Genomic DNA, 25,196 nt, shown 5'->3' on the forward strand with positions numbered 1-25,196 from the left:
CCAGGATGGTCTGCACCTTGTCCTTGTCCATTGCCAGTCCCTTGTCTGACAGCTTGTAGCCCAAGAAGTCCACCTCCTTGGTGTGAAACTTGCACTTCTCCAGCTTCACATACAGGTGGTTGTCCTTCAGGCGCTGCAACACCTCCCTGACATCCTTCACATGCTGCACTGGGTCATTGGAATAGATAAGGATGTCATCCAGAAAGACCAGGCAGTTCTTGAAGAGGAGGGACCCCAGGACGTGGTGCATGAAGGCCTGGAAGCAGGCTGAGCCCCCTTGCAACCCGAAGGGCATCACCAGATATTCAAAAGAGCCCAGAGGCGTGAACATCGTGGTCTTCCATTCATCGCCTTCCCGGATCCTGATCAAGTTGTACGCCCCCCTCAGGTCTAGCTTGGTGAAAATCTTGCCCCTGCGTGCCGCTGTCAGGAGATCATCCACTCTGGGCATGGGGAAAGCCACTGGCTCTGTCACCGAATTCAGCCGTCTAAAATCCACCACCAGGCGGCGCTGTTGCGTGTCTTTCTTGTCCACCCAGAAGACCGGGCTGCCCCCTGCTGCCTTGCTTTCTCTGATGAACCCCCGCTTGAGGTTCTTGTCGATGAAAGCGCGCAGATCCTCCAGTTCCTGGTCTGACATGGCGTACAGCTTGGCTGGGGGTATAGTTGCCCCCGGCACCAGGTTGATCTGGCAGTCAAAAGGCCTGTGTGGGGGTAGGTGGTCGGACTCCGCTTCGCTGAAGACCTCCTGCAGGTCCCAGTACGGCTTGGGTATCGCCTCACCCCCTTTGACGTGCATGGTGGCCACCGTGGCTATCGGAGGCCCCTCCCCTGGTTGGTGCTGCATGCAATGTTCCAGGCAAAAGTCCGACCCAAACGTGATGCATCTCTGGTGCCAACTTATGGAAGGGTCGTGGCGCGCCAGCCAGCTCATTCCCAAAACGATGGGGGGGTCTGAGATGGTCGTGACGTTGAAAGCCAGTGTCTCTGAGTGCCTTCCCACCGTCATTCTCATGGGGGGGGTTTGATGAGTGATGGCCCCTCCCAGCAACTCTCTGCCATCAATGGTGGCCACATGCAGGGGAAAATCCAGCTGCAGAAGTTGGATTTGGTGCTCTTCTGCAAAGTTTCTCGAGAAGAAGTTGGCAGATGCCCCACTGTCAATTAAGGCGAGGACTGACAGGGGGTAGCCATTTGGGAGCGTCAGCGTGACTTCTAGAACCACTCCTGCTCTGGGAGGGGTGGGCTGGCTCTGCTCCTCTCTGTGCGGGTGGGCGGGCTGGGGCTGTTCACTGCTGACTGTGCCTGGCTGCTGCCCCTTGTCTCCTGCAGCCAGGCTGTCTCGTTTCCCTGCTGTGGTGCTACGTCAGTGGGGGAAGGTACAACCGTTCCCGCCTTTCCTTGCCACTCCCTGCGATGAGGGCAGTCTCTGACGCGATGCCGGGGGGAGTTGCAGAGAAAGCAATTCCCTCCTCTTCCCTCCTTGCGTTTTGGCGCCGCCGGGGTTTGAAAAGCCCGCGCGCGCGCTCCCCCGATCTCCATCGGTTCCGGCTCTGGGCTTGGTCTGGGCGGGTCTGGGGGCGGTCCCTGGGGTGGGTTTTGGTGGTGTGGTCTGTCCTGAGAGCGTGGGAACCAAGGTTTTGCTGCGCGCGTCGCTTGTTTGTCATACCATCTGGATTCCTGCCTCACCCCCACCGCTAGCGCCGCTTTGCTGAGCTGATCCATAGTCTGCGGTCTAGGACCTCTTGCCAGCTCATCCTTAACGTCTGCATGCAAACCTAGGTAGAAGGCTGATTTCACTGGCTCACTGTTCAGATCCCACCCCAGTTTGTGCACCAGCATGGTGAATTTCGCCCAGTAGTCTCTAACTGTCGATTTTCCTTGTGTTAGGTCATGAAGCTCCTGTTTAGTGGCCTCCATTTCACTGTCGCTAGCGTACATTAATTTTAAAGCTTCTAGAAATAAAGTTGCGTTCTTCATGCAAGGATTTTTTTGCGCGATGAGCGGTCTTACCCATTCCCGGGCGGCCCCCGTCAAATGCTCTATGATAAAGTAGACTCTGTGCGCGTCATCTGGGAATTCTGCTGCATGCAATTCCAGCGCATAATTTATCTCAGTCTCGAATCCGAGGTACTCCCTCGGGTCTCCGCTGAACTTGGTGACTAGGCTCTGTCCCCTTCTCACTTGGACTAGCTGCGGCTGGGGTGCCCCCCCACCTCTAGCGGCTTTCTCCTCTTCCAACTTTTTCTGCAGGTCTAATACCATCACCCTTAGCTGTTTCTCAGTCTCCTCTTTTGTCCTCACCTGGTCCACCAGCTTGTTCAGCTCCTCCTGCGCCCCTCGCGCTTCCTCCTGAGCGGCATGCAATTGCTGCTGTGCGTGCGCTGTGAGGGTCTGTAGCTCCTGCTTCGCTGCTTCAGCCTCCAGCCTCCAATGCTCAGCCTCTTGAGCGCTCATCGCTGCACTCCAAAGTAGCCAAAAAAGATTCGGGAGTTGCTGTCAGAGGGCCTGGTATGGCTACTCTAGAGTAACGACTCCAGCATGGTCTTTTAAGGCTTTTATTAAGTGCTGACTATTTACAGTGTTCAGAGCAGTAAAAATGCATCCTTAAGGTGAGGTGTCAGAACTCCCGAATGGCGATTGGCGCGTTTTCTTCCAGCACCACAACTTTGGCAGACCCAACCTCTTCCCCCTACGTTTGCGTCGCAATTCGGGAGTTGGGGGGATTGGCCTCCCCCCCGTGCGTCCAACTTCCTGTCCCACCTGAGGCATGGGCTCCACAACCCTGCCTGAGCCTCGGACACCACTTCCTGACTCTCCGCTGGAGGCAGAGCTCTCCTTACTCTCTCCAGCGCTTGGTGATGGGCTGGAACTTAAGATGGGAGGGACTTCCCTGTATCCCTTGTCCCTCACAATATTATTATTATTATTATTATTATGGATCAATTCTATGAGCCCACAGGGATCAGCAAGAGATTCTGCAAAATCTCTGGCAACCATTATGAAGATGAAACCCTGAAGACCTCAAAGACCTTTTCATTCCCATCAAGGAGGCAGATTCATGTCCTGCTATACTAGGCTTGGGACTGACCTGACACACTGAACCTGGTACTAAAGGACAGGTAAGGCTGCTATCCTATATCTACTAACCTGGGAATATGTCCCATTGAAGTCAGTGTACCTTACCTCTGAGTAGACCTATATATGGGTTTGGACTGCAGGCAATTAGGAATGACCAAGCTGGCAGTGAGTTTGGTTGGGAAACACAGGGCGCAATCACACAGGCAAAGCCACACTGAACTCAGCATGGTTTACTTCTGAGTAAACACGTTGAGGGCTGTACTGCCATTTAATCCCATTCAACGAGTTCTATGAATTCAAGTATTCGTGGAAGGATCTGCCCACAATATTTCACGTGTGAGTTGGGAGGGGAGTCGCCTCTTTGTTTCCCTGCTTGGTTAAATGCAGCCTTTCCAGGAAAATGAGTTGAATCTTAAAAGAAAAGGAATGGAATTAAAATGCAAATGCAAATGTCAAGGATGAATTCTTATCTCTGGCTGTGGCAACTGGCAGCGTCCCAGGTGCAGAGGCAGCATTAAGAGTAGAGAAAAAAATCTCTGGTGCAACATCCTCTCCAACTCCTGAGTCTGCCCAGCTGCTGCCCAGCACATTTTGAGAAGACCAGAGTGGGGGGGGGGGAGACTCCCTCAGCCCTCTGTCAGTAGGACCACAAAGCATCCTTTGTGCTGCAAAAAGGCATTCCACCTTCTATCCCAGGCAAAGCAAACTGACGCCTGGAAGTGTAAGTGTTCCCACTCTGCATGGCACACCTGCTTGTTTGAGGCTGTGTCTTGTGGTTCTATGGGCAGCAGAGAAGGAGAGCAAGGAAACTCCACTTCCTTAACACCCCAAGCCTTCTCCAGATGCCCCCCCTGGCTTTCTGCTCCTACCAGGCATGGACTACACACACTGAAGCTTATATTTGCAACCAGGGCTTTGTTAAGGCAGTCGCCTTGGGAGGCAGTCTGGGCACAGCTGGGAGGGGCAGCAGATCTAGGCCCCCAAGGAGTGTGCTGCTTGCTGCCTCCTGTGCTTGTTGCCTGCAGCCACTGCCTGCTCCCCTCTTGCCTCCTTTTTTTCTCTTCCCTACATTCAGTGTGCTTTGGCTTCCCTGGGCTGCCTCCAGTCGCCTCAGGTAGCAGCAAAGGAGGAGGAGGAGAAGGAGGAGAGGGCTCCTGCCATTTTCTGTTTTGCCTCCAGCAGCAAAATGTCTTGGGCCATTCCACATGAGGTGTGGAATGCGAAACTCAAAACCAAAACCCAACAACAAATTGTGAGGTTGTTAGGATGCTGAATTCTAGACATGGAGCAAAATCCTGTGCTTCTCTAGTCAGCCCATTGTCAGCTTTTCCTCTGCAAACAACCCTGTAAGCCCTCTTACATGGTTTCTTCTATGCTATAATAATAAATTATGATGATGATGGTTTATCGTGTTTTTAATATTATGTTGGGAGCCACCCAGAGTGGCTGTGGAAATAAGAAAGAAGAAAGGAAGGAAGGAAGGAAGGAAGGAAGGAAGGAAGGAAGGAAGGAAGGAAGGAAGGAAGGAAGGAAGGAAGGAAGGAAAGAAATTATTACTACTACCTTTGAGCCATTGCTCAGCAAGGGTGACCAGAAATAAGGCCTCCTCTTACTGCAGGCACCCCCAAACTTCGGCCCTCCAGATGTTCTGGACTACAATTCCCATCATCCCTGACCACTGGTCCTGTTAGCTAGGGATCATGGGAGTTGTAGGCCAAAACATCTGGAGGGCCGAAGTTTGGGGGTGCCTGTCTTACTGGTTCCCTCTCCCACTCTCTCTCTCCCAGCAGGATTAACATGGTCAGCTGCCTCTTGCACCTGACCTGACATGTGCCACCCCAGCCCTCCAACCCAAGACACCTCCTCCCAGCAGGATTCATGTTCCACGGAGCCACTGAGGAAAGGAGGAGGACTTACCTGGCATGGCTAATGGCTGCTACCCATTCATCACAGTCTTTAGCATCTTCTGTCCTCAGCTCCAGGGTTTTCTGGTTTTCATGGTTGAAGTTAACAGTGAAATAATGCTATAAAAACAAAGAGAAGAGCTATTACTCCTAAAGACAGCCAGCTGCATTCCACTGCAAGGTTGCCAAATGTCACTAACTCATCCCGGCGTTGTTACACAGAAGACACAGAAAGCGAAGCACCAACTCAAAAGGTTACAATTTTTTTATGGAGAAAAGTCCATGGAAAGCATTTTCTAGCAGGCAAAGGCATAGAATCATAGAGTTGGAAGAGACCACAAGGGCCATCTGATTCCAGTCCAACCCCCTGCCAAGCAGGAAACACCATCAAAGCATTCCTGACATATGGCCATCAAGCCTCCGCTTAAAGACCTCCAAAGAAGGAGACTCCACCACACTCCTTGGCAGCATATTCCACTGCCGAACAGCTCTTATTGTCAGGAAGTTCTTCCTAATGTTTAGGTGGAATCTTCTTTCTTGTAGCTTGAATCCATTGCTCCATGTCCGCTTCTCTGGAGCAGCAGAAAACAACCTTTCTCCCTCCTCTATATGACATCCTTTTATATATTTGAACATGGCTATCATATCACCCCTTAACCTTCTCTTCTCCAGGCTAAACATACCCAGCTCCCTAAGCCGTTCCTCATAAGGCATCGTTTCCAGGCCTTTGACCATTTTGGTTGCCCTCTTCTGGACACGTTCCAGCTTGTCAGTATCCTTCTTGAACTGTGGTGCCCAGAACTGGACACAGTATTCCAGGTGAGGTCTGACCAGAGCAGAATACAGTGGTACTATTACTTCCCTTGATGAAAGCCATGGCAGATTAGATATGGCTTTGCAGCATTATTGGGCCAGTTGTTGCTACTGCGGCTGTTGTTACCATCAATTTATTAATCACCTTCTGCTGGTAGCTGGTTTGCCATGGCGGCCCTGAAGGAGAGGAGAAAGCAAGCTGCAGCCACTCCCTCCTCACTTTGCCAGGGGAAGAGGCCAGAGGACCCCAGGAGAGACCGCCAGCCACTTCCAAACTGCAGCAATGCCATTGCAGGGGGTTGATCTAGATGACCCTTCAGATCCCTTCCAACTCGATGATTCAATGTCTCTCCCTTCCTGGACTCATCTGGCTCATTTCCTGCAGTGCACCTGGCTGCTTTTTGTGGTCTGGCTTGCCTAGGCTGGCTGTGAGGAATGTGGGATGGAACACTGGGGCAGACAAGTCACAACAGTTCCTAGAGTGTCCACTAACAGGAACTCACCTGGAGGGACACCTGACTAAGTTCCTGTTCCTCCAGATATGCAGATGAGATGGATTAGCTGGGACAAAAGCCCCTAGCCAGCAGCCATTCTCTCTCTTAGCATTCTCTCCTTCGATGGGAACACATCTCCAGAGAATCTCCAGTTAGCATGGTTCTCCCTCTTGGCCTGCAGCCAAGAGAGAGACCAAATGGAGCCTTACTTTACCAAGTAGTCTCCACATGTATATATCTGTAACTTTTCTATGTAAGCCTGCCTTTCTGAGATTATGCTGTTAACTCAGGATGAAACTGTAAGTAAACTCTATCTTATTTTATAAACACTGTGTTGTGTATTTCTTTTAAGAGGTACAAAGGGGACTTTGCCAGGAAGTATAATATTGCACAGGTTTCAGCAAACCTGAACGCATACGCTTTGCTGCGCACAAAAGGGGAATGTCACTCTGCTGATATTGGAAGCTTGCTAACACAAGCTTGGATAGGATCTATCTAATAATATATCCTAATCCACATCCCTAACATTCCCACAGGGAAGGGGGTGGCAGTAGTGGGGACAGCAGATGCCGGCCCTGCCTTTTGGGACATGGGAGCTCACCTAGATTTCCCCTCCAGAGGCACTATGATGAGCAAATGGTTTGGGACAGCGACTTTCTATTCCACCACCACCACCTTCCTGTCTCTAAGAGGTGCCAGTGCTGAACCTTTGCAGCAGGACCATGGACCAGCATTTGTGAGAAAGCAAGCCAGGGGCATGAAGGACACCTGCCCATGGAAGGCACCTGCCCCAGAACAGCCCCCTAGAATCCAGGCCACCCACCAGCCCTGGAAGCTCCCCCCCTCCCCGCAGTCTTTGTTGCATCTTAAGCAATCTTAAGCCATGCAATCTTAAGCCATGCCAGGCTGACATGGTCAGGAGCAGAATGGGGCTTGGCACAGAGGCTATTTTTAGCCTCCCTTGGCATTTACTGTATTTGTGTTAATTTTCATCAGGGCGGCTTCGAGCACCGCAAAAGAGTTTTCGCAGTTCATCTACTCTCCTTCCTTGCAGTCTCCTAGGAAACAAGGGATGTTCTCTAAGGCCAGAGACAGAACCGAGTAAGTTGGAAAATAAATAAGGAAATGCTGAGCGCCGTCTGTTCTGCCTCCGCCTTCCACTCTTGCCAGGACGTCCTGGAATCCAAAATCCAACAACATGGCCCCACAAAACTGCTGGCCTCCAAGCACGGACTAAAGCAAATGCCCTAGAGAGGGAAAGGGCAGTGGTAGCTCAATGGCAGAGCAGCTGCTCGGCATGCAGAAGGTCCCAGGTTCAATCCCCAGTGGCATCTCCAGGAAGGGCTGGGAAAGACTCTATCTGGAAACCTGGAGGGACATTGCTGCCAGTCAGTGTAGGGAACACTGCACTAAATGGACCAACAGACTGACACAATATGAAGCAGATTTCTTTGCTCCTCTCTTACTCTAGCCATCCTCTTTTGGACAACCTTCTGTGGCCACATTCTAGAGGTGGGTAGGGCAAAGGTGGCAAAGAAGGGTCACAGCAATAGATGCAACTCTTTCCTCTTTCCTATATATGGTTAACTACATTCCAGCCAGCTCTCTCCTGTGGCTCCTAGAAGCTGCCAGCATGCGACAGCAACCACACCCAGGGAATGGCTTTGACTGGCTGGCTAAACCAGGTGAGGGTAGCTGATGGGTCTCAAACCCTCAGTGAGTTAGGGACTTCCCCTGTGCAAAGACAGGCTCCGGTGGGTTGAGCACCCCAGGAAGGTACAACAGTCTCCACTCTATTTCCACTCTCAAAAGAAAGACAGAACCTGGGTGAGTGCCTGGAACCCCCTAGAATCTTGCTACTGCTCGGCAGAGAATGGGGCAGCACCTAACTTTGTAACAATATGGATTGTGACCCACATTGTGTGTACCCTGCTTCCCAAGCCAATAGTGGGAACACACTTGATGTAGAGTAGACAGGAGGGTGTGAACTGCTTCTTTGCCTCCACCAGCTTCTGTGTCTAGCTGAAAAGCAGCTTCTGAGGCTGCACCCAAGAGCAGGGAGGGAAGCAGTGCAATATTGTCTACCATTGCAATTCTGCTCAAAAACTAAACACATAATTCAGCTGCAAGGGACAGTGGTCCCTATATGCCCCACCCACCCACCCACCCACCCCCGCCAACATTGCAGTTTTGAATTCCTCAACAGCAGAAAGGGAACAGTTTGAATAACCCTCCTGCCTTTTCTTCCTCCACTCAGCTTGGCAGCCTCCTAAGACTGCAGCTGGTTAAAAAGAAAACAAACAGACCCCCCCCCCAACACACACACACCAATATCTGATGTAGAACTCTGCAGCATGCCTCATATGTCACGACAATGATGGAGGAGTTCAGTAGAAGAGTGGCAGAGAACGCCTGAACCTCTTCATCTCAATGGCTCTTCTGATGTTGACCTTGCCTGGTGCAACTCTTCAGCAGCAGAGTTCTTTGGATCCCCCACACAATGTTTCTTCAAGGATATGTTGCGATGCATGATTTCCACAGCAACCTCAATGCATTCCAGGCCAGGCTGAGCCAGGGCTTCTCTCATCTAAATATAGCTGCTGTAGTCCTGAATCTTCTAAGACATCTCTCTTCCTCCTGAGCAAATGTGCTATTGGGCCACATCCTGGCAAAAGGTTCCAGGAGCCGTCCTTGTCTTTCTCTTTAGACTGCCCTGTTTAAAGGCAGGTGCTACACAACAGAGCACACCATATCACCTTTCAACACAAAACCAAATAGGCATCACTGACAGCAAAGGGCTCCAGCAAGGGAACCTCATCACAGCACTGCTGCCTCCTGGCCTCTTCTGCCCAGCAACCAGAGTCCCATCCAGTGTTGGAACTTTCCCATGGCCCACAGCATCCTCCCCTTTCACCCCCTTGCATGAGAAAAATCTAACTCTAAACTGTTGTGATGCAAAATCAAACAAACGGTTAATTGATTCTGGATGCTCTTCATATATGAGTTATGATGAAGATTTCTTTGGCAGCATTGACCATGTCAACCTGTCAGCAGATTCAATTTGCATATGGTGAGCAACAAGCTTCAGAGGAAACCCACAACTTTGGTCAGTGACAGTGGAGGTGAGTTTACCTCGAGCCACATGAAATCTCTTGTGGATGAATAAGGGATTACACACAAGTGAGAAGTGTTTTCCCACAACCTTCAACAAAGCTCAGTCACTGAGAGAAAGTTTAGATCTCTTATGGAGATGACAAGGTGCAAGCCAAGAGACCCTGGCCTTCCCAAACAAATGTGGGGAGATGCGGTAGTCCCTGCAATATATCTCCACAACAGATTGCCAACCAAGAGAAGTACCGGTACATGTACACCTTTAGAACTTTGACACGGAAGAGTGCCCAGTATATCACACAAACATGTATCTGGCATTAAAGGCAGTGAACATTTTAGGTGTGTCCAATTGACATGTGATCGCAGACGTGCAGGTCCTTTTGGACCTGGAAGAGGGCAGAAAAAGGGATGGCTTATTTGCACCACCAATACACATGTGGGGGGGCACAAATGGAACCCCTGTGTGAAATGGTCACTTGTATTGCTATGCCTTTGTACTCAAGGAGAATAGACACAAGTTAGACTCCAGATTGAAGCTGAGGCTCCAATACTTTGGCCACCTCATGAGAAGAGAAGACTTCCTGGAAAAGACCCTGATGCTGGGAAAGATTGAGGGCACAAGGAGAAGGGGATGACAGAGGACGAGATGGTTGGACGGTGTTCTCGAAGCTACCAACTCATGAGTCTGACCAAACTGCGGGAGGCAGTGGAAGACAAGGGTGCCTGGCGTGCTCTGGTCCATGGGGTCATGAAGAGTCGGACACGACTAAACAACTAAACAACAACAACAGACTCCAGACCAGGACAGACAATTATGATTGGATATGCTACTGGAGCAAAGGTTACAGAGCAATTGACTTGAATACTGTACTGGAAAGGTCAGCACAAGACATGTGGTTCATTTTGCTGAACACAGGACAGCTGACAAGAGAGGAACTGTGATATATATTTTTGAGGGGTCAGAAGAAGAAATAAGAGCCCTCCTGAACTTTTCTGAATTGACACATCTGCTTTCTACTGTCACATCACCTAGCTGTCCTAGCACAAATGATGAACAGGAAGGAGAAGCCGAGGAGCAAATTACAGGTAGCAGGAGAGGAGACGGGTGAGAAGAGGTCTGCACTGGAGGGTGATGAGGAGACTGATGTGGTTTCACAGTCATATGTCAGACACCCATCAAGACCCAACAAAAGTTTCCCATCTCCAGGATTGTCCTACACTGCAAGGTCATTGGCACAACCCTGAGAACCTTCCACTTCGGGACTGAGCAGGTGCCAACTACATATGTGGAGGGATGCTGCATAAGAGGAGAATAATGCTCTGCACCAGAACAAGACCTCGGCCCTCACCAAGCTGTCTCCCAGGAAGAAGGCAATTGGAAGCAAGTGAGTATTCAAGGTAAAGCAGGAAGGAAGCAGTGGAAGTTGAGCACTACAAAGCAAGACTTGTGGCCCAAGGCTACTTGCAAAAGTTTGGAGAGGACTATGATGAAACTTTTGCACCTGCAGTGAGATACTCCAGCATTACACTGCTTTCAGGCATAGCAACTTCTTAACAAATAGAGGCGAAACACATAGACATTGAAATCGTGTTTTTGCATAGAGAAATCTCAGGGGAGATTTGTATGAAACAGGCCAAAGGATTTATCAAACCAAAGGAAGTGCATCTAGTATGCAAACTGCAGAAGGGGTTTTATGGTCTGAAACAAGCTGCTAGAGCATGCACAGCATTTCCCCACAGCTAGGGTACACACAAGGTCACACAGAGAAGTGCTTGCACACCAAATGCAAAAATGGACAATTTTCTTATGTTTTGGCATTTGTAGATGACTTTATCATTGCAACTGAAAATGACCAAGACTACCCAAAAGTTATGAAAGGCCTAAGCAAAGGAGCAGAACAACTTGGAAATGTTTCTCCCTACTTGAATGTTCAAACAGAAAGAGAAGATTGATCTTATCTTCCAAGTCAAAAGCAAAAAGTTATTGAATTGCTTGACAGCTTAGGGCTGCAAGAAGCTAAAGAAGTAGCCACACCAATGGTTACTGACTTTCTAAAGAGCCCAGATGAATCTGAACTCTTGCCAGACAACAACCAGTACAGGTCAGCAACAGGAAAACTTTTGTACCTGACCACAACTACCAGACCTGACATAGCAAATTCAGTGGGAATCCTGAGTAGTTAGGTCTCTCACTGAGAAGGATGAGACTGCTGTGAAAAGGGATGTCAGATAATTAAAGGGAACCATGAACTATAAACTTAAGCTGCCAGCAGACAGCAATCCAAAACTACTAGGTTATGTGAATACTGACTGAGCTGGAGAAGTGAAAATTCTTTCTTCATTTTCTTCCATCGTGTAAAGCTGACCAAGCAACATATTTGGGCTTTATCACTTCAAGCCCAGACCACTGTTCATAAATATTTTTCTGTATTTTGTAAACCCAAGACTTTCTACCTGTGTTCTTTTTGCTGCCGCATGGAATAATGCATGAACCTGACCTTTGGACTTTTTAAGTAAAGCATTTTAATTTACTTATGTTGTGGTCTGTTCACTGCAAGAGAGGCAGTGGACTGAACAGGATATTTAAAAAGGTCTAAGAGTCTATTATTCCCATGCTGCATGATTCTGTGTTTTTATACTCTGCTGGGGGCTCTCTCTTGCTGGAGAGTGTGTTAAACCCCATGCTTAAGGATCCAGCCAATTATTTTATAATTATCCCACATGGGATGATATTTATTATTATTTTCCACCCTACAGATATTCCACTTGTAGTTTCCTTGATAAGAATCTGACAGGAGAGCTTGCCTATCGACACCTTGGCTCTCTCCCTGGCAGTTCACTAGTGATATTGGTGCTTTGTCTGGACATGATTGGGTGATAGGAAATTGATCATATAACCTGTCTGTAGCAAATTAGAACACCACCCTGAAAATCTCCCCAATTCAAGTAGAAGGGAATATCTAATTCCAAAAGCTGCCACTAGAGAAGGAAAGTATTTCTTCTTCTTCTTCAAGTATCTGAAGATTTCACTTCCACCCAGGTTTCAGAGTTGAAATGCCCTGACCAAAGTCAGAGGCCTTCGATCTTCACTATGCTCCTTGTTGAGAAATAAAATACATTGCTACTTGGAGATTACCTGGAGAAGGAACTGGCAAGCCACTCCAGTATCCCTGCCAAGAAAACTCCATGGACAAAGACAACAGGCATATAAAAGTTATGACGCTGGAAGATGAGCCCCTCAGGTCGGAAGGCATCCAACATGCTACTGAGGAAGAGCGGAGGACAAGTACAAGTAGATTCAGAGCTGATGAAGCGGCTGGGCCAAAGCCGAAAGGACGCTCAGTTGCGGATATGCCTGGAAGCGAAAGGAAAGTCCGATGCTGTAAAGAAAAATATTGCATAGGAACCTGGAATGTAAGAACCATGAGTGGAGGTAAGCTGGATGTGGTCAAAAATGAGATGACAAGAATAAATATCGACATCCTGGGCATCAGTGAACTAAAATGGAAGGGAATGGGCGAATTCAGTTCGGGTGACTATCATATCTACTACTGTGGGCAAGAATCCTGTAGCAGAAATGGAGTGGCCCTCATAGTCAACAAAAGAGTGGCAAAAGCTGTAATGGGATGCAATCTCAAAAATGACAGAATGATCTCGATACGAATCCAAGGCAGACCTTTTAACATCACAGTAATCCAAGTTTATGCACCAACTACCGGTGCTGAAGAAAGTGAAATTGACCAATTCTATGAAGACCTACAACAACTTCTAGAAATGACACCAAAGAAGGATGTTCTTCTCATTACAGGGGATTGGAATGCTAAAGTAGGGAATCAAGAGATAAAAGGAACAACAGGCAAGTTTGGCCTTGGAGTTCAAAATGAAGCAGGGCAAAGGCTAATAGAGTTCTGTCAAGAGAACAAGCTGGTCATCACAAACACTCTCTTCCAACAACACAAGAGACGACTCTACACATGGATATCACCAAATGGGCAGCATCGAAATCAGATTGATTATATTCTCTGCAGCCAAAGATGGAGAAGCTCTATACAGTCAGCAAAAACAAGACCTGGAGCTGACTGTAACTCAGATCATCAGCTTCTTATAGCAAAATTCCAGCTTAAACTGAAGAAAGTAGGAAAAACCACTGGGCCAGTAAGATACAATCTGAATCAAATCCCTTATGAATACACAGTGGAAGTGAGGAACAGGTTTAAGGATTTAGATTTGGTGGACAGAGTGCCTGAAGAACTATGGATGGAGGCTCGTAACATTATACAGGAGGCAGCAACGAAAACCATCCCAAGGAAAAGGAAATGCAAGAAAGCAAAATGGCTATCCAACGAGGCCTTACAAATAGCGGAGGAGAGGAGGCAAGCAAAATGCAAGGGAGATAGGGAAAGATACAGGAAACTGAATGCAGATTTCCAAAAAACAGCAAGGAGAGACAAGAGGGTCTTCTTAAATGAGCAATGCAAAGAAATAGAGGAAAACAATAGAATGGGGAAAACCAGAGATCTGTTCAAGAAAATTGGAGATATGAAAGGAACATTTCGTACAAAGATTACCATAATCAAGGACAAAAGTGGTAAGGACCTAACAGAAGCAGAAGACATCAAGAAGAGGTGGCAAGAATACACAGAGGAATTATACCAGAAAGATATGGAGGTCTCATACACCCCAGGTAGTGTGGTTGCTGACCTTGAGCCAGACATCTTGGAGAGTGAAGTCAAATGGGCCTTAGAAAGCATTGCTAATAACAAGGCCAGTGGAAGTGATGATATTCCAGCTGAACTATTTAAAATTTTAAAAGATGATGCTGTTAAGGTGCTACACCCAATATGCCAGCAAGTTTGGAAAACTCAGCAATGGCCAGAGGATTGGAAAAGATCAGTCTACATCCCAATTCCAAAGAAGGGCAGTGCCAAAGAATGCTCTAACTACCGCACAATTGCGCTCATTTCACACGCTAGCAAGGTTATGCTTAAAATTCTACAAGGCAGGCTTAGGCAGTATGTGGACCGAGAACTCCCAGAAGTGCAAGCTGGATTTCGAAAGGGCAGAGGAACCAGAGACCAAATAGCAAACATGCGCTGGATTATGGAGAAAGCTAGAGAGTTCCAGAAAAACGTCTACTTCTGCTTCATTGACTATGCAAAAGCCTTTGACTGTGTTGACCACAGCAAACTATGGCAAGTTCTTAAAGAAATGGGAGTGCCTGATCACCTCATCTGTCTCCTGAGAAATCTCTATGTGGGACAAGAAGCTACAGTTAGAACTGGATATGGAACAACTGATTGGTTCAAAATTGGGAAAGGAGTACGACAAGGTTGTATATTGTCTCCCTGCTTATTTAACTTATATGCAGAATTCATCATGCGAAAGGCTGGACTAGATGAATCCCAAGCCGGAATTAAGATTGCCGGAAGAAATATCAACAACCTCAGATATGCAGATGACACAACCTTGATGGCAGAAAGCGAGGAGGAATTAAAGAACCTTTTAATGAGGGTGAAAGAGGAGAGCGCAAAATATGGTCTGAAGCTCAACATCAAAAAAGCCAAGATCATGGCCACTGGTCCCATCACCTCCTGGCAAATAGAAGGGGAAGAAATGGAGGCAGTGAGAGATTTTACTTTCTTGGGCTCCTTGATCACTGCAGATGGTGACAGCAGTCCCGAAATTAAAAGACGCCTGCTTCTTGGGAGAAAAGCAATGACAAACCTAGACAGCATCTTAAAAAGCAGAGACATCACTTTGCCGATAAAGGTCCGTATAGTTAAAGCTATGGTTTTCCCAGTAGTGATGTATGGAAGTGAGAGCTGGACCATAAAGAAGGCTGATCGTCGAAGAATTGATGCTTTTGAATTATGGTGCTGGAGGAGACTCTTGAGAGTCCCATGGACTGCTAGAAGATCAAACCTATCCATTCTTAAGGAAATCAGCCCTGAGTGCTCCCTGGAAGGACAGATCGTGAAGCTGAGGCTCCAATACTTTGGCCACCTCATGAGAAGAGAAGAATCCTTGGAAAAGACCCTGATGTTGGGAAAGATTGAGGGCACTAGGAGAAGGGGACGACAGAGGACAAGATGGTTGGACAGTGTTCTTGAAGCTACGAACATGAGTTTGACCAAACTGCGGGAGGCAGTGCAAGACAGGAGTGCCTGGCGTGCTATGGTCCATGGGGTCACGAAGAGTCGGACACGACTAAACGACTAAACAACAACACTTGGAGATTAAGTTTGCAATTCCTGGACCAAAGCCAGGGTGATTAATCCTTCTGTGCAGGAGACCCAGCCATGAACTAGCTCTACAAATGTCAAAATGGGCACAATTATGATATAAATCAAAGGGCACTCATTTAGTTGAAGCTGAATGAAACAAATTCCCAATGTGTAGTTGGGTTGGTTGGAAGCAGAAAAATATATTCCATACCCGCAACAAGCTCCACCTTCCTCATATATGTGAAGCCTTGAAAGGTGCCTTCTACAGAGTCCTGACCCTTGACCTATTGAGTTCTGTATGCTGACTAGCAACAATGGCTCTCCAGGGTTTCAGGCAGTGGTGAGTCTTTCCCAGCCATGCCTGGAGATCTCTTTGGGGACTGAACCTGGGACTTCATACACACAAAGCAGATAGATGTTCTACCACTGAGCTACAGTCCTTCCCCAAGTGGACAGATAAGTCAGTACACATGTAAGGGGACATGGGTGAAGAAAAAAATGGCCAACTGGTTTACCAACCCATACATGAATGCCAAATGGGCTCTTGGTCAGTCCCACCAAAAAGTTAAAAAAATCTGCCTGCAATTTGAGAAATGAAGAAAGTTAATGTCAACATCTGTGAAGGATAAGTGTGGCAGCAATGGTTTGGCAAGGCTAATAAGTCCATATGGGAAAAGGTTTGGTGGTAGAGCATCTGCTTTGCATGTAGAAGGTCCCAGTTTCATTCCTTGGAATCTCCAGGAAGCACTGGGAGAGATTCCTGCTTCAAACAATGGCGAACCACTTCCAGTCAATGTTGACCACACAGAGCAAAACGGACCAATAGTCTGACTCAGTATAAGGCAGCTTCCTGTGTTCTGTATACAGAGAGAGAGCCATCAGGCCAAGATCTATAGTACTTGCTAGCAGTTGGCCAATCAAATACCTAACAACTAGGGGGGAGGTGGGATTGGAGATAAAACCTGCTGAGACGCCAAAGTTATAAATGGGATGTCCACAGAAATCCCTAAATCAAGAGACCATACTTTCCCTGGCATGCTGGCATCACAGACACACGGTGGTTTCTCATTGGCAGCAGGGGCAGGACCAATCTGACCACTCACGCACCTGCCACACGAGGGAAGCAAGTTTTGTATGGGACACCAGGGAAGCCATGTGCAAACTGGGGCAAGCTCCTTACTCTTCTTTCCAGGTCAACCACCTCCCATCTGCAATGTGCTGATGGGACACATTGTCTTCCTCCACTGTTACTTACAAACAGGTCCCGGACAGGTTCTCATCCTGGCCCTGCTCAGAACCAAAACTCATTTGCTTTAACAGTTTGGCAATGTCCTGTGACTTCAGATCATTGTCAGGATCAAAAGGACGACCCGCCTTGCAGGGTTATTGTGACTATTATTAAGATAATGTACAGACAACAAACACTCCCAAAGCAGATATCTCTCTGCAGATATATGTATGGTCAAGAACTGGCCGCAACATGTCTCTCATAACGGCATTTAAATCAACAGGATAGCTCAGGAATCAGTGGCTGGGTTGGCTGGACCCAGGTCCTGTGTGGAAGGGAAACTCTCTGCAAATCCACTGCAAGCTGACTTTGTTCACACCCTGAAAGTTCTGGTGGGACCAACTGGCTCTTTCCTTATAACACTTTATGTTTGCAGGTTAAGAACCATCAGATGCCTCGACCTGGACCCAGTCATAACTCCTAAAGCCCAGCACCCAAATATTCACTTGACAAAGGTGAATTGTGCTTGAGGGAGGCGGGTGGAGGGTGACACGGATTGCTGCAGAAGATCTGCTTCTTTTTCTCCACCGGGGGCACCCTTGCATTTCAACTTGCTGACTAATTAATACGACTGATTACCCCAAATGTTATGGGTTTTTTGGGTTTTTTTTTAAAAAAATGTTCTCCTGCCTGAAGTAACTTCAATTTCCTGGCCAGAGCAGGCTTCTTGGAGAGGATGGGGGTAAAGGAAGTATCTTCTGCCCGTCCTGCATAGAGTCCTAAGCACACGAATCCAAAAATGGGAACACGGGAGGGGGGAGCTAGCGCGAGACTGGCACTGCAGCGCTGGAAGAGCTGGAGCTGGAGAGCCTTCCTGACCCCCTCTGGCCTCGAAAGGGGCAGGTGTGTCACAAGCACCTGCTACGCCTAGCACACACTGTCCCCACACAAATCTCAAGACAGCGGACACACCGGGCAAGGCTTATCTCCCTTCCCCTCCCCCACTCAGCTGTCCACGGCCCAGGCTGGCAGCAGCAGATCGAAGAGCCCCCGACCCCTTCGCTTCCTCCAAGTCCTCCTCCCATGCCGGCTCTCTCACCTACCTGTTTCTCGAGGGGGTCCTTGGGCTTGGGCGAGGGCGCCCGGTCGCAGACGCAGCCCTCCAGCAGGTAGAGGCCAGCCGGCCTGGAGCTGGAGTCGCTCTCGAAGTAGAAGAGCATGTTCTGCAGGAGGGCGAACCACTTGGGGTGCCATTTGGTATTGTCCGAGCTCCGCTTGCTCAGGTAGCCGCGCCGGGCGCCGTCCTTCTTAGCCAGCAGCCCCAGGTAGACGGCGTGCCCGTCGTTCAGCCGCATCGCCTTCTGCATGGCGGGGCCGGCGGCGCTCACAGCCGCATCTGCATCCCGCTTCGCAGAGCCCCAGCAGCCCGGCGCCCGAAGCGCCCAGCCGCCTCTCACATGCCCCCAGCAGCAGCAGAAGCAGCGCTCAGCCCGGGCAGCGCCTCCTCATCGCCCGGCTCGGCTCGGCTCGCTGCTACCAGCTCCGCGCTCGCCTCACGGGCTGGTCATGTGATGAGCACCGCGGACAGCGGCGCCCAGAGCCTCCCGCCGTGCGGCGGACAGCGATCTGCGCCGCGGACAGCGGCGACTGCGGCAGCGCCGCTCGTAAGCAAAGATCAGCACCGCGGACAGAGGCAACTGCGGCAGCGCCGCTTTAAGGCTGAGATCAGCACCCCGGACAGCGACGCCCGAAGACCCGCCTGGCGGCCTTGCCGGAGTTGGCAGGAGCGGCGGCAAGCGAGCCGCGGTGCCACGGCGATGCCAATGGGCGCCGTGCCAGCTTCCTTCCCAAACGACCCAGCCTCCTCTCCGCCGCCTGGTGGGGTCAGGACATTTTTGGCACTGGGCGCAATCGCCTCCCCACGGCCCGAGAAGAGAGCAATGGGCCCCTTCTGCTCGCAGCACCGGGCGTCATGACGAAACCTGCGCGCGCCCCTCCAGAGCGAGGCACGGGACTCGGGAGGAGGGCACGCAGGAAGGCAGGGGCGATCGCTACCTCTCGGATCAGGTCCAACACCCCGGCATGCCAGAGGAGAAGCCGGAGACCCTCTTGGTGCTGAAGCTGGCGGCAGACGCCGCTGCTGCTGGCGGTGTTAGAAACCGTCGCTGCGAGCATCACCATGTCAGCCTCTCCGCCAGCAGGAATGCGGCAGCGGGACTTGGCCCGTTTTTATTTGTAGCCTCCCTCAAGCGCCTACATGTTCCAGGGAATGTGTCGGGGTAGGAAGGAAGGGCACCTTTGCCGGAGCCAGAGACACCTGCCTGCCAGAGTCCTGCTCCAAATAGGACGCGGTTTAGTGATATCTTACTCTTTATGACCCAGGAATGTGGATTTCTCAGGTGACAGCTGCAGAATTTCTCATGGTGACAGCAACATTTCATAGACCGCCCTGCAGAGCAGTCCTTTTTCTTATCAGTCTATTGCACTCGAAAACATGTAGCTCTCCAAACCTCTGTGCCCCATTTCCTCCTCGCTCCCCCCTCTCATTAACGCACAGCTTTAGCAGGTAGAGCAGAACACCTGCCCACACGGCAGTTAATTTTACCTAACCATTAAAAAAATGTATGTTAAAACTCCCACATACAGTTCCCTACAGCAATCTCAATCTTAATGGGGTGCTCAAGGCTCCAGCCATTTTTGAACAGGTATTATTTGGGAGAAGGGAAAAATCCTTTTGGAACTGAGCCCTCTTTCTGTCCTGCCTCTAGGGCGTAGAGTGGGGTGGGGGTTCAAACCTTGGCCTCTGATCTATACGTCACGATAAACTCTGTACTCCGAGGATAGAAAATATTTATGCTTAAAGGATTCTTATCAAGTCCCCTTTAGTGCATTCCCTCCTGGCCTCCCTGCTCCGAAGAGGGGAGAAAGTGAAGCGAGGGATAAGCCATGGTAGGGGAAATTCCACCTCAGAAGAGAAACTCTTCCATATTAAGCAGAACCTATACATGCAAAAACACCCAGAGGGCAGCTGTGCCAGTTGTAGAAAAAAGAAACCCCGAGTCTTGTGACTCCTTACAGACTAACAGATTTCTTATGACTAATCAAGCTGCATTGGGTTGTTCCTATTTTGAATTATTATTTATTATTTATTTATTTAGATTATGTATTCTGTGTTTTCATGTTGTGATTTTAGCCTGTGAACCACCCTGAGACCTGTGGGTATAGGGCAGTATACAAATTTAAACAGCAACAACAATGCTGGAAAATTCAGGATAAGCAAAGGAAATTACTATTCCATACAGCAGCACATGTGGTGCTATGGAACTCATTCCCACCCATTAGGATGGCTTCCAAAGGAGGTTAGAAACAGGATAAGGCTGTCAATGGCTACTGGTGACAATGGCCCAGTACTGCTTCTTGTATCAAAGGAAGCATGCCTCTGAACACCGATTTCTGGGAACCATGAGCAGGAGAATCCCACTGTGTTCATCTCCTACCTCTGGGCTTCCTAAAGGCGCCCGATTGGCCCCTAACAGTTGGCTAGACTAGGAAGGAATTTGGTTTGATGCAATAGGGCTCATATGACATTTCTAATGGCCTCATTCAAGTCTTCTGCCTGGCTTGACAACCTGTAGCAACTTGACAATATTATCACGATTGCTTCAATTTCCTTTTATTTTAAGATAACATGATCACTTCTGCTCTGAAAAAAAAATGGTCCTGGAGCTTCTCAACTCACCCCTCGCTGCTGACAGCACCACTAATTATGGCTCAAAAGCCATGAACTGAGCAAGACAAATTTATGGAAGGAGGACGCCTTCACTGAGCTGCTGGGCCAGTTCTAAGAACTCTTGGGGATGAAGGCTACGGAGGAAGAAGGGGAGGAAGAGGAACAAGAAACACCTGTAGACTTCCCACTTCATCTCAGTGACCCAGATCCTGCCTTCTTTAAACAGACTTGAATAATGTCAGGGAAATTATGTCAATTAGTTCTGTTTTGACTGGAAAATGTGGGTAATACTTCAATGACTTAAATTAGGTCATGAATCACCATGGAAATATCTAGGAATTGTCTGGGAAACAGGAAGCACATTCATGGTTGCTTGCACCACATACCTGCAGAAGCAGAGCATGGGAGGAAGCGAGAGCAATGCCAGTCATGCTCCTTCTGAGAGTGTTGTTTGCTGCAGCGGGACAGGAGTCCACTAACATCAGCATCAGCCTTCCCAAACTTTGTGCCCCCGCCAATTCTTTGGGCTACAACTTCCATGAGTCTCATATACAGTACATTACCACTTCCCCAGTCACTGCATGGGCCATTTGATGAGCAAAGAGGGGGACAAAAGCCCCCTCCTCTGCTGATCTCCATAGTAAATCTCCTCTACTGCTATACCCATTGCTGACAAGTGGCTGCTGAAAGGCTGACCAATAGTGAAGGTGATCTGTTGGGCCAAAAAAAGAGGGGGTGGGCCATCCCTATTCTAGACAGAGCCCACAGGAAACTCAGTAGAGAGATCTGGAAGAGTGAGGTGGAGTCCAGGGGCAGCCCCTATACTGCAGAACCTGAGGGGTCTAGAGCAAATGGCAGAAACACAGACATCTCTCACAGGTGGAGGATATGTTTTTGCCAGATCTGCAGCAGGGGTTGCTAGAGCAGTTTTGTGGCATATGGGATTAAGGGGCAGAGAATTAGGGCAGTGAGGGCAAAGATGGGAACGTGAATTTTACTGAATGCCCTGATGCATCGAACTCTGTGAATGGGGTTCCGCAGACTAGTTTCCCCCAGGACCAGAGGAAGTGGTCAAAAGGAACTATTGGACAGGCCTGTGCTGACGTGGGGTGTGTGTATTCAGTTATTCATGACTGCTGCCTTTTCAAAGCCTGGGTCCAGCTCATGCAGAATTAAATCCCTTAACCAGACTCTGTTATAAACCCTTGTGGGAATTATATCCTCTACATACATACATACACACACAACAACAACAACAACAACAACAACAACAACAACAACTGTGGGTGCCAGACACCTATAATCCCTGGATCCAGTAAGTGTTAGAATTTAATCAAGCCTTCTGCTCTCTTGCTCCAGCAAGTGTTAAAATATTAACCAGGCTAGCTTCTTCTTGGAGTAATTGCCTGGGGCGATGGGCCATTAAAAGTACAAAGGAAAGGTGGTGACCCATTAAGAAAGCAATAGAAGAGGGGAGCTCTGTGCCAGGCAGCAAATGGGTGGGGGCCCTCCTCCAGTTTTTAGATAGTTAGAAGGACAAAAGCCAGAGTTCTAGAGTGGAGAGTTGTGTTATGTGAGCTAGAAGCTGGAGGCAAAAACAGCAAGCTGGGAAAGCCAGACAGGCAGAGCGCAATGTCTGATGTCTGCTTGAATCCAAAGCGTCAGCTATGCGAGAAACAAGACCATTTTGGGGTGTCACTGCTCTGAACCCCTCCATCATAGGCTCAGGTTGTATATATGTGTAAATAAATGATATATCGTAAAGACACCACAATCTCCGCTGTGCCTCACTTCCAAAAGAAAACACAGACCCTGGGTAAATTCATGGAACCCCTGGAATATCCCACTGCTCAGAAGTTGGTGGGGAGGGGAGTGCAACAATAATGTGATATGATGCAATGCTAAAATGTAAGCTTACTGCTTAAAACCTATGTCCAGATGATATCCCAAACAAATGCAGAGCATCCAACAAGCAAGGCAGATCCATCTGCCAACCAACAATGGCCATTGTATATACGGTAATAAGCCTGTGCTTCTGGAAACATCCATAAAATTCCAGTTTGAAGAGTTTAGGGGATTGTTTAAGAAATAGGGGCTTCAGGAGAGCCTTGACGTTACCCCTCTGCTCTTAAACACAAACAACTACGGTAGTCAAAGGAAAGGAGGAGAAAGAGAAAGGATATGTCTCAATGAGAATATAAACAGACTCCAGTGCAGGAAAGGCAAAAACTACCAATCAAGATTTGCTGTTGCAGAAAGATCTCCAAAAAGCAGCAGACCCTCAGAGGTCAGGCCACAGCCATGCTCATATTGCTACATCCCTGCCATAGCTGCCAAGCTTTCCCTTTTCTCGTGAGGAAGCCTATTCAGCATAAGGGAATTTCCCTTAAAAAAAGGGAGAACTTGGCAGCTATGATCGCTGCACATCTTGACCTCTGGGAAGTTCCTACTTCAGGATTTTCTGGCTGGTCATGGCAAGGAAGCTTCAGGCCTGATGCATTTCTCAGAGAGAAAGGGAGGTGGGGAATTAAAACCAGCCAACATTCCTGTAGGAGTGTCATGTATGATGAAATAACCACATATGACAATTTAAGACTTCTGGGTTTGGTAAGCCCCCTAGAGCCTCCAGGCCCTGCTGTTGAACATCACACACCCAGCATACCCACCGTGACTGCCAATGCCCTGAATCGGTGCATCAGAGGCAGGATCCCTCAGAATACCAGTTGCTGGATGTCACAAGTGGGCAGAGTGCTGCTGGTGTTGCTCTCAATTCCTGTTTTTTGGCCTGTTTCCCACTGGGGCTTCCCATTGGCCACTGTGAAAAAAGGATGCTGGACTTAATAGGTCATTGGCCTGATCTAGCAGGCTCTTCTTATGTTCTTATGCTTGAGTGCTCAGGCCCTGCCTTGGAGGTTCCTGCAGGCATCTAGCTGGCCTCTAGATGGGCCCGCATTGACCTGATCCAGCAGCCAGCCAGGCTCTTCTAGGCAGGGAAAGTTGCTGTTTTCTCCAAATCCCATTAAGTGTTTTACCAAAGGTCTTCTATCATCTCTCCATTCACTTCTACTGTGCCTGCAATGGACTTCCAGTTCTTCTGATAGCCACTCCAGTTTTTGTGAAAATCCAGGATTGCCACTTCAATTGTGGAAGCCACTCATAAAAATGATTTTGCTCTGTTCCTGCCAGGTGCACTGCACTACAAGAAGGCTGTTTTTTTGAGCCAACACCAGAGATTGTGGTTGGAGGAGAGTCCAGAGTCCAGGTGCCCACAACTGAGCGTAACACTGAAAGCTGAATTGTCACCAGGAGTTAAGGATGGGGGAAATAAACTCCAGAATTGCTACAGCACAACCCTTCCCTTCCCTAAGGGCACAAAATAATTAATAGGAAGGAATTAATTCCTATTTTGCATTAAGTCACACAGCAGTACTTAGTTGTGATTAAAATTGTTCGGGAGCTTCCTGAACTGGGTTGAACTTTTGATGACACTTTTCATAATTCTGGGCAGAAGCCTCACCCCCACCCCGCACCCCACCCCCACCCAAAACTGCTCTACAGGTTTCTGCAGCTAATAGAGTATCATACTTTGTAAAGGTCTTTAATACCAGAACCAACCCTTCTGCAAAACCCATCATTTTTAAAATCCCTGTGAACACAGCAATGTTTGAAATCCATCAATACACTTTGCAGCTAATAAGGTAACACCTATTAAAGTTAGTATTGCCTTGGGAAGGGATGTGAAAGATGGGTTCTAGTGGAAATAAGGCCAGAGGCTATTTCTGCAGGAAATCTTATAGACCAACCTTCCCCATTCTGGTGCTCTTCACCTGGTCTGGACTGATGGGCCTTTGGACTGATACCACAGGGCTATTCTCAAGGTCTTGCATTCAAAGGCTCTCCTTTCTCTCTTCCTGCCCCCTGGGTTATAAGGGCAGGTGGTGACCAGAGAGTGTGCCTGTTCAGTGGTGGGATCTGGATTGTAGAATTATTCTGCTTTGGGTGCCAAGCAAAACTATTTTTATATTCTCTCAGGCTTTTAAATGTATGTTAATATATTTTCTATCTGTGTATCTCTTGCTGTATTCTTACATTGTATTTGTATATTTTATCTTGATTTTGGAACTGCCCTGAATTTTCCAGGAACAAGTGCCGCATCTCTTAAATACATAATGGCCCTCACACTTTTTGTGGGCTACTTGCAAAGCCCCCCCCCTGGCACATCAGAAACTGAATATGCTGCTCTCAATGGCTTTGGCCCAACCCAGTACTTAGAATCATGGAATTGTGGAGCTGGAAGAAACCCAAAGGGCCATCTAGTCCAACCACCTGAAATGCAGGAATCACAGCTGAAGAATCCCTGGCAGATGGCCATCTGTTTAAAAACCTCCAGCGAAGGAGAGTCCACCACCTTCTGCGGTTATCTGTTGCACTGTCCACAGCTCTTGCATTCAGAAAGTTCTTCCTAATGTTTAGTCAGAATCTCCTTCTTGTAATTTGAATTTATCAGTTTGGGTCCTACCCTCTGGAGCAGCAGAAAACAAACTTGCTCCATTTTCCATGGGACAGCTGAAATGGCTCAGATATCACCTCTCAGTCGTCTCTTTGCCTGAT

At 48.5% G+C, this 25,196-nt stretch overlaps 1 protein-coding gene across 2 annotated transcripts in view; it reads right to left on the reverse strand.

The window, feature by feature from the left end:
• Positions 1–18,343, reverse strand: part of RASGRF1 (Ras protein specific guanine nucleotide releasing factor 1) — a 70,128-nt gene extending 51,785 nt beyond the window's left edge. Inside the window, exons 1-2 of one of the 2 annotated variants that reach the window (XM_035131316.3) lie at positions 17,959–18,343; positions 4,999–5,105 (exon numbers count right to left, since the gene is read on the reverse strand). In XM_035131316.3, coding sequence (XP_034987207.1) covers positions 4,999–5,105; positions 17,959–18,222 — 371 coding nt within the window. In that variant the 5' untranslated portion in view covers positions 18,223–18,343. Of the gene's footprint in view, positions 1–4,998; positions 5,106–17,958 lie in introns of those variants that run through there. The other variant, XM_088656629.1, reaches the window with a different exon arrangement.
• Positions 18,344–25,196: the final 6,853 nt, after the last annotated feature.

This window comes from Zootoca vivipara, chromosome 13, assembly GCF_965207765.1.
Source record: "Zootoca vivipara chromosome 13, rZooViv2.hap1.1, whole genome shotgun sequence".
In the NCBI taxonomy this organism is placed as follows: Eukaryota; Metazoa; Chordata; class Lepidosauria; order Squamata; family Lacertidae; genus Zootoca; species Zootoca vivipara.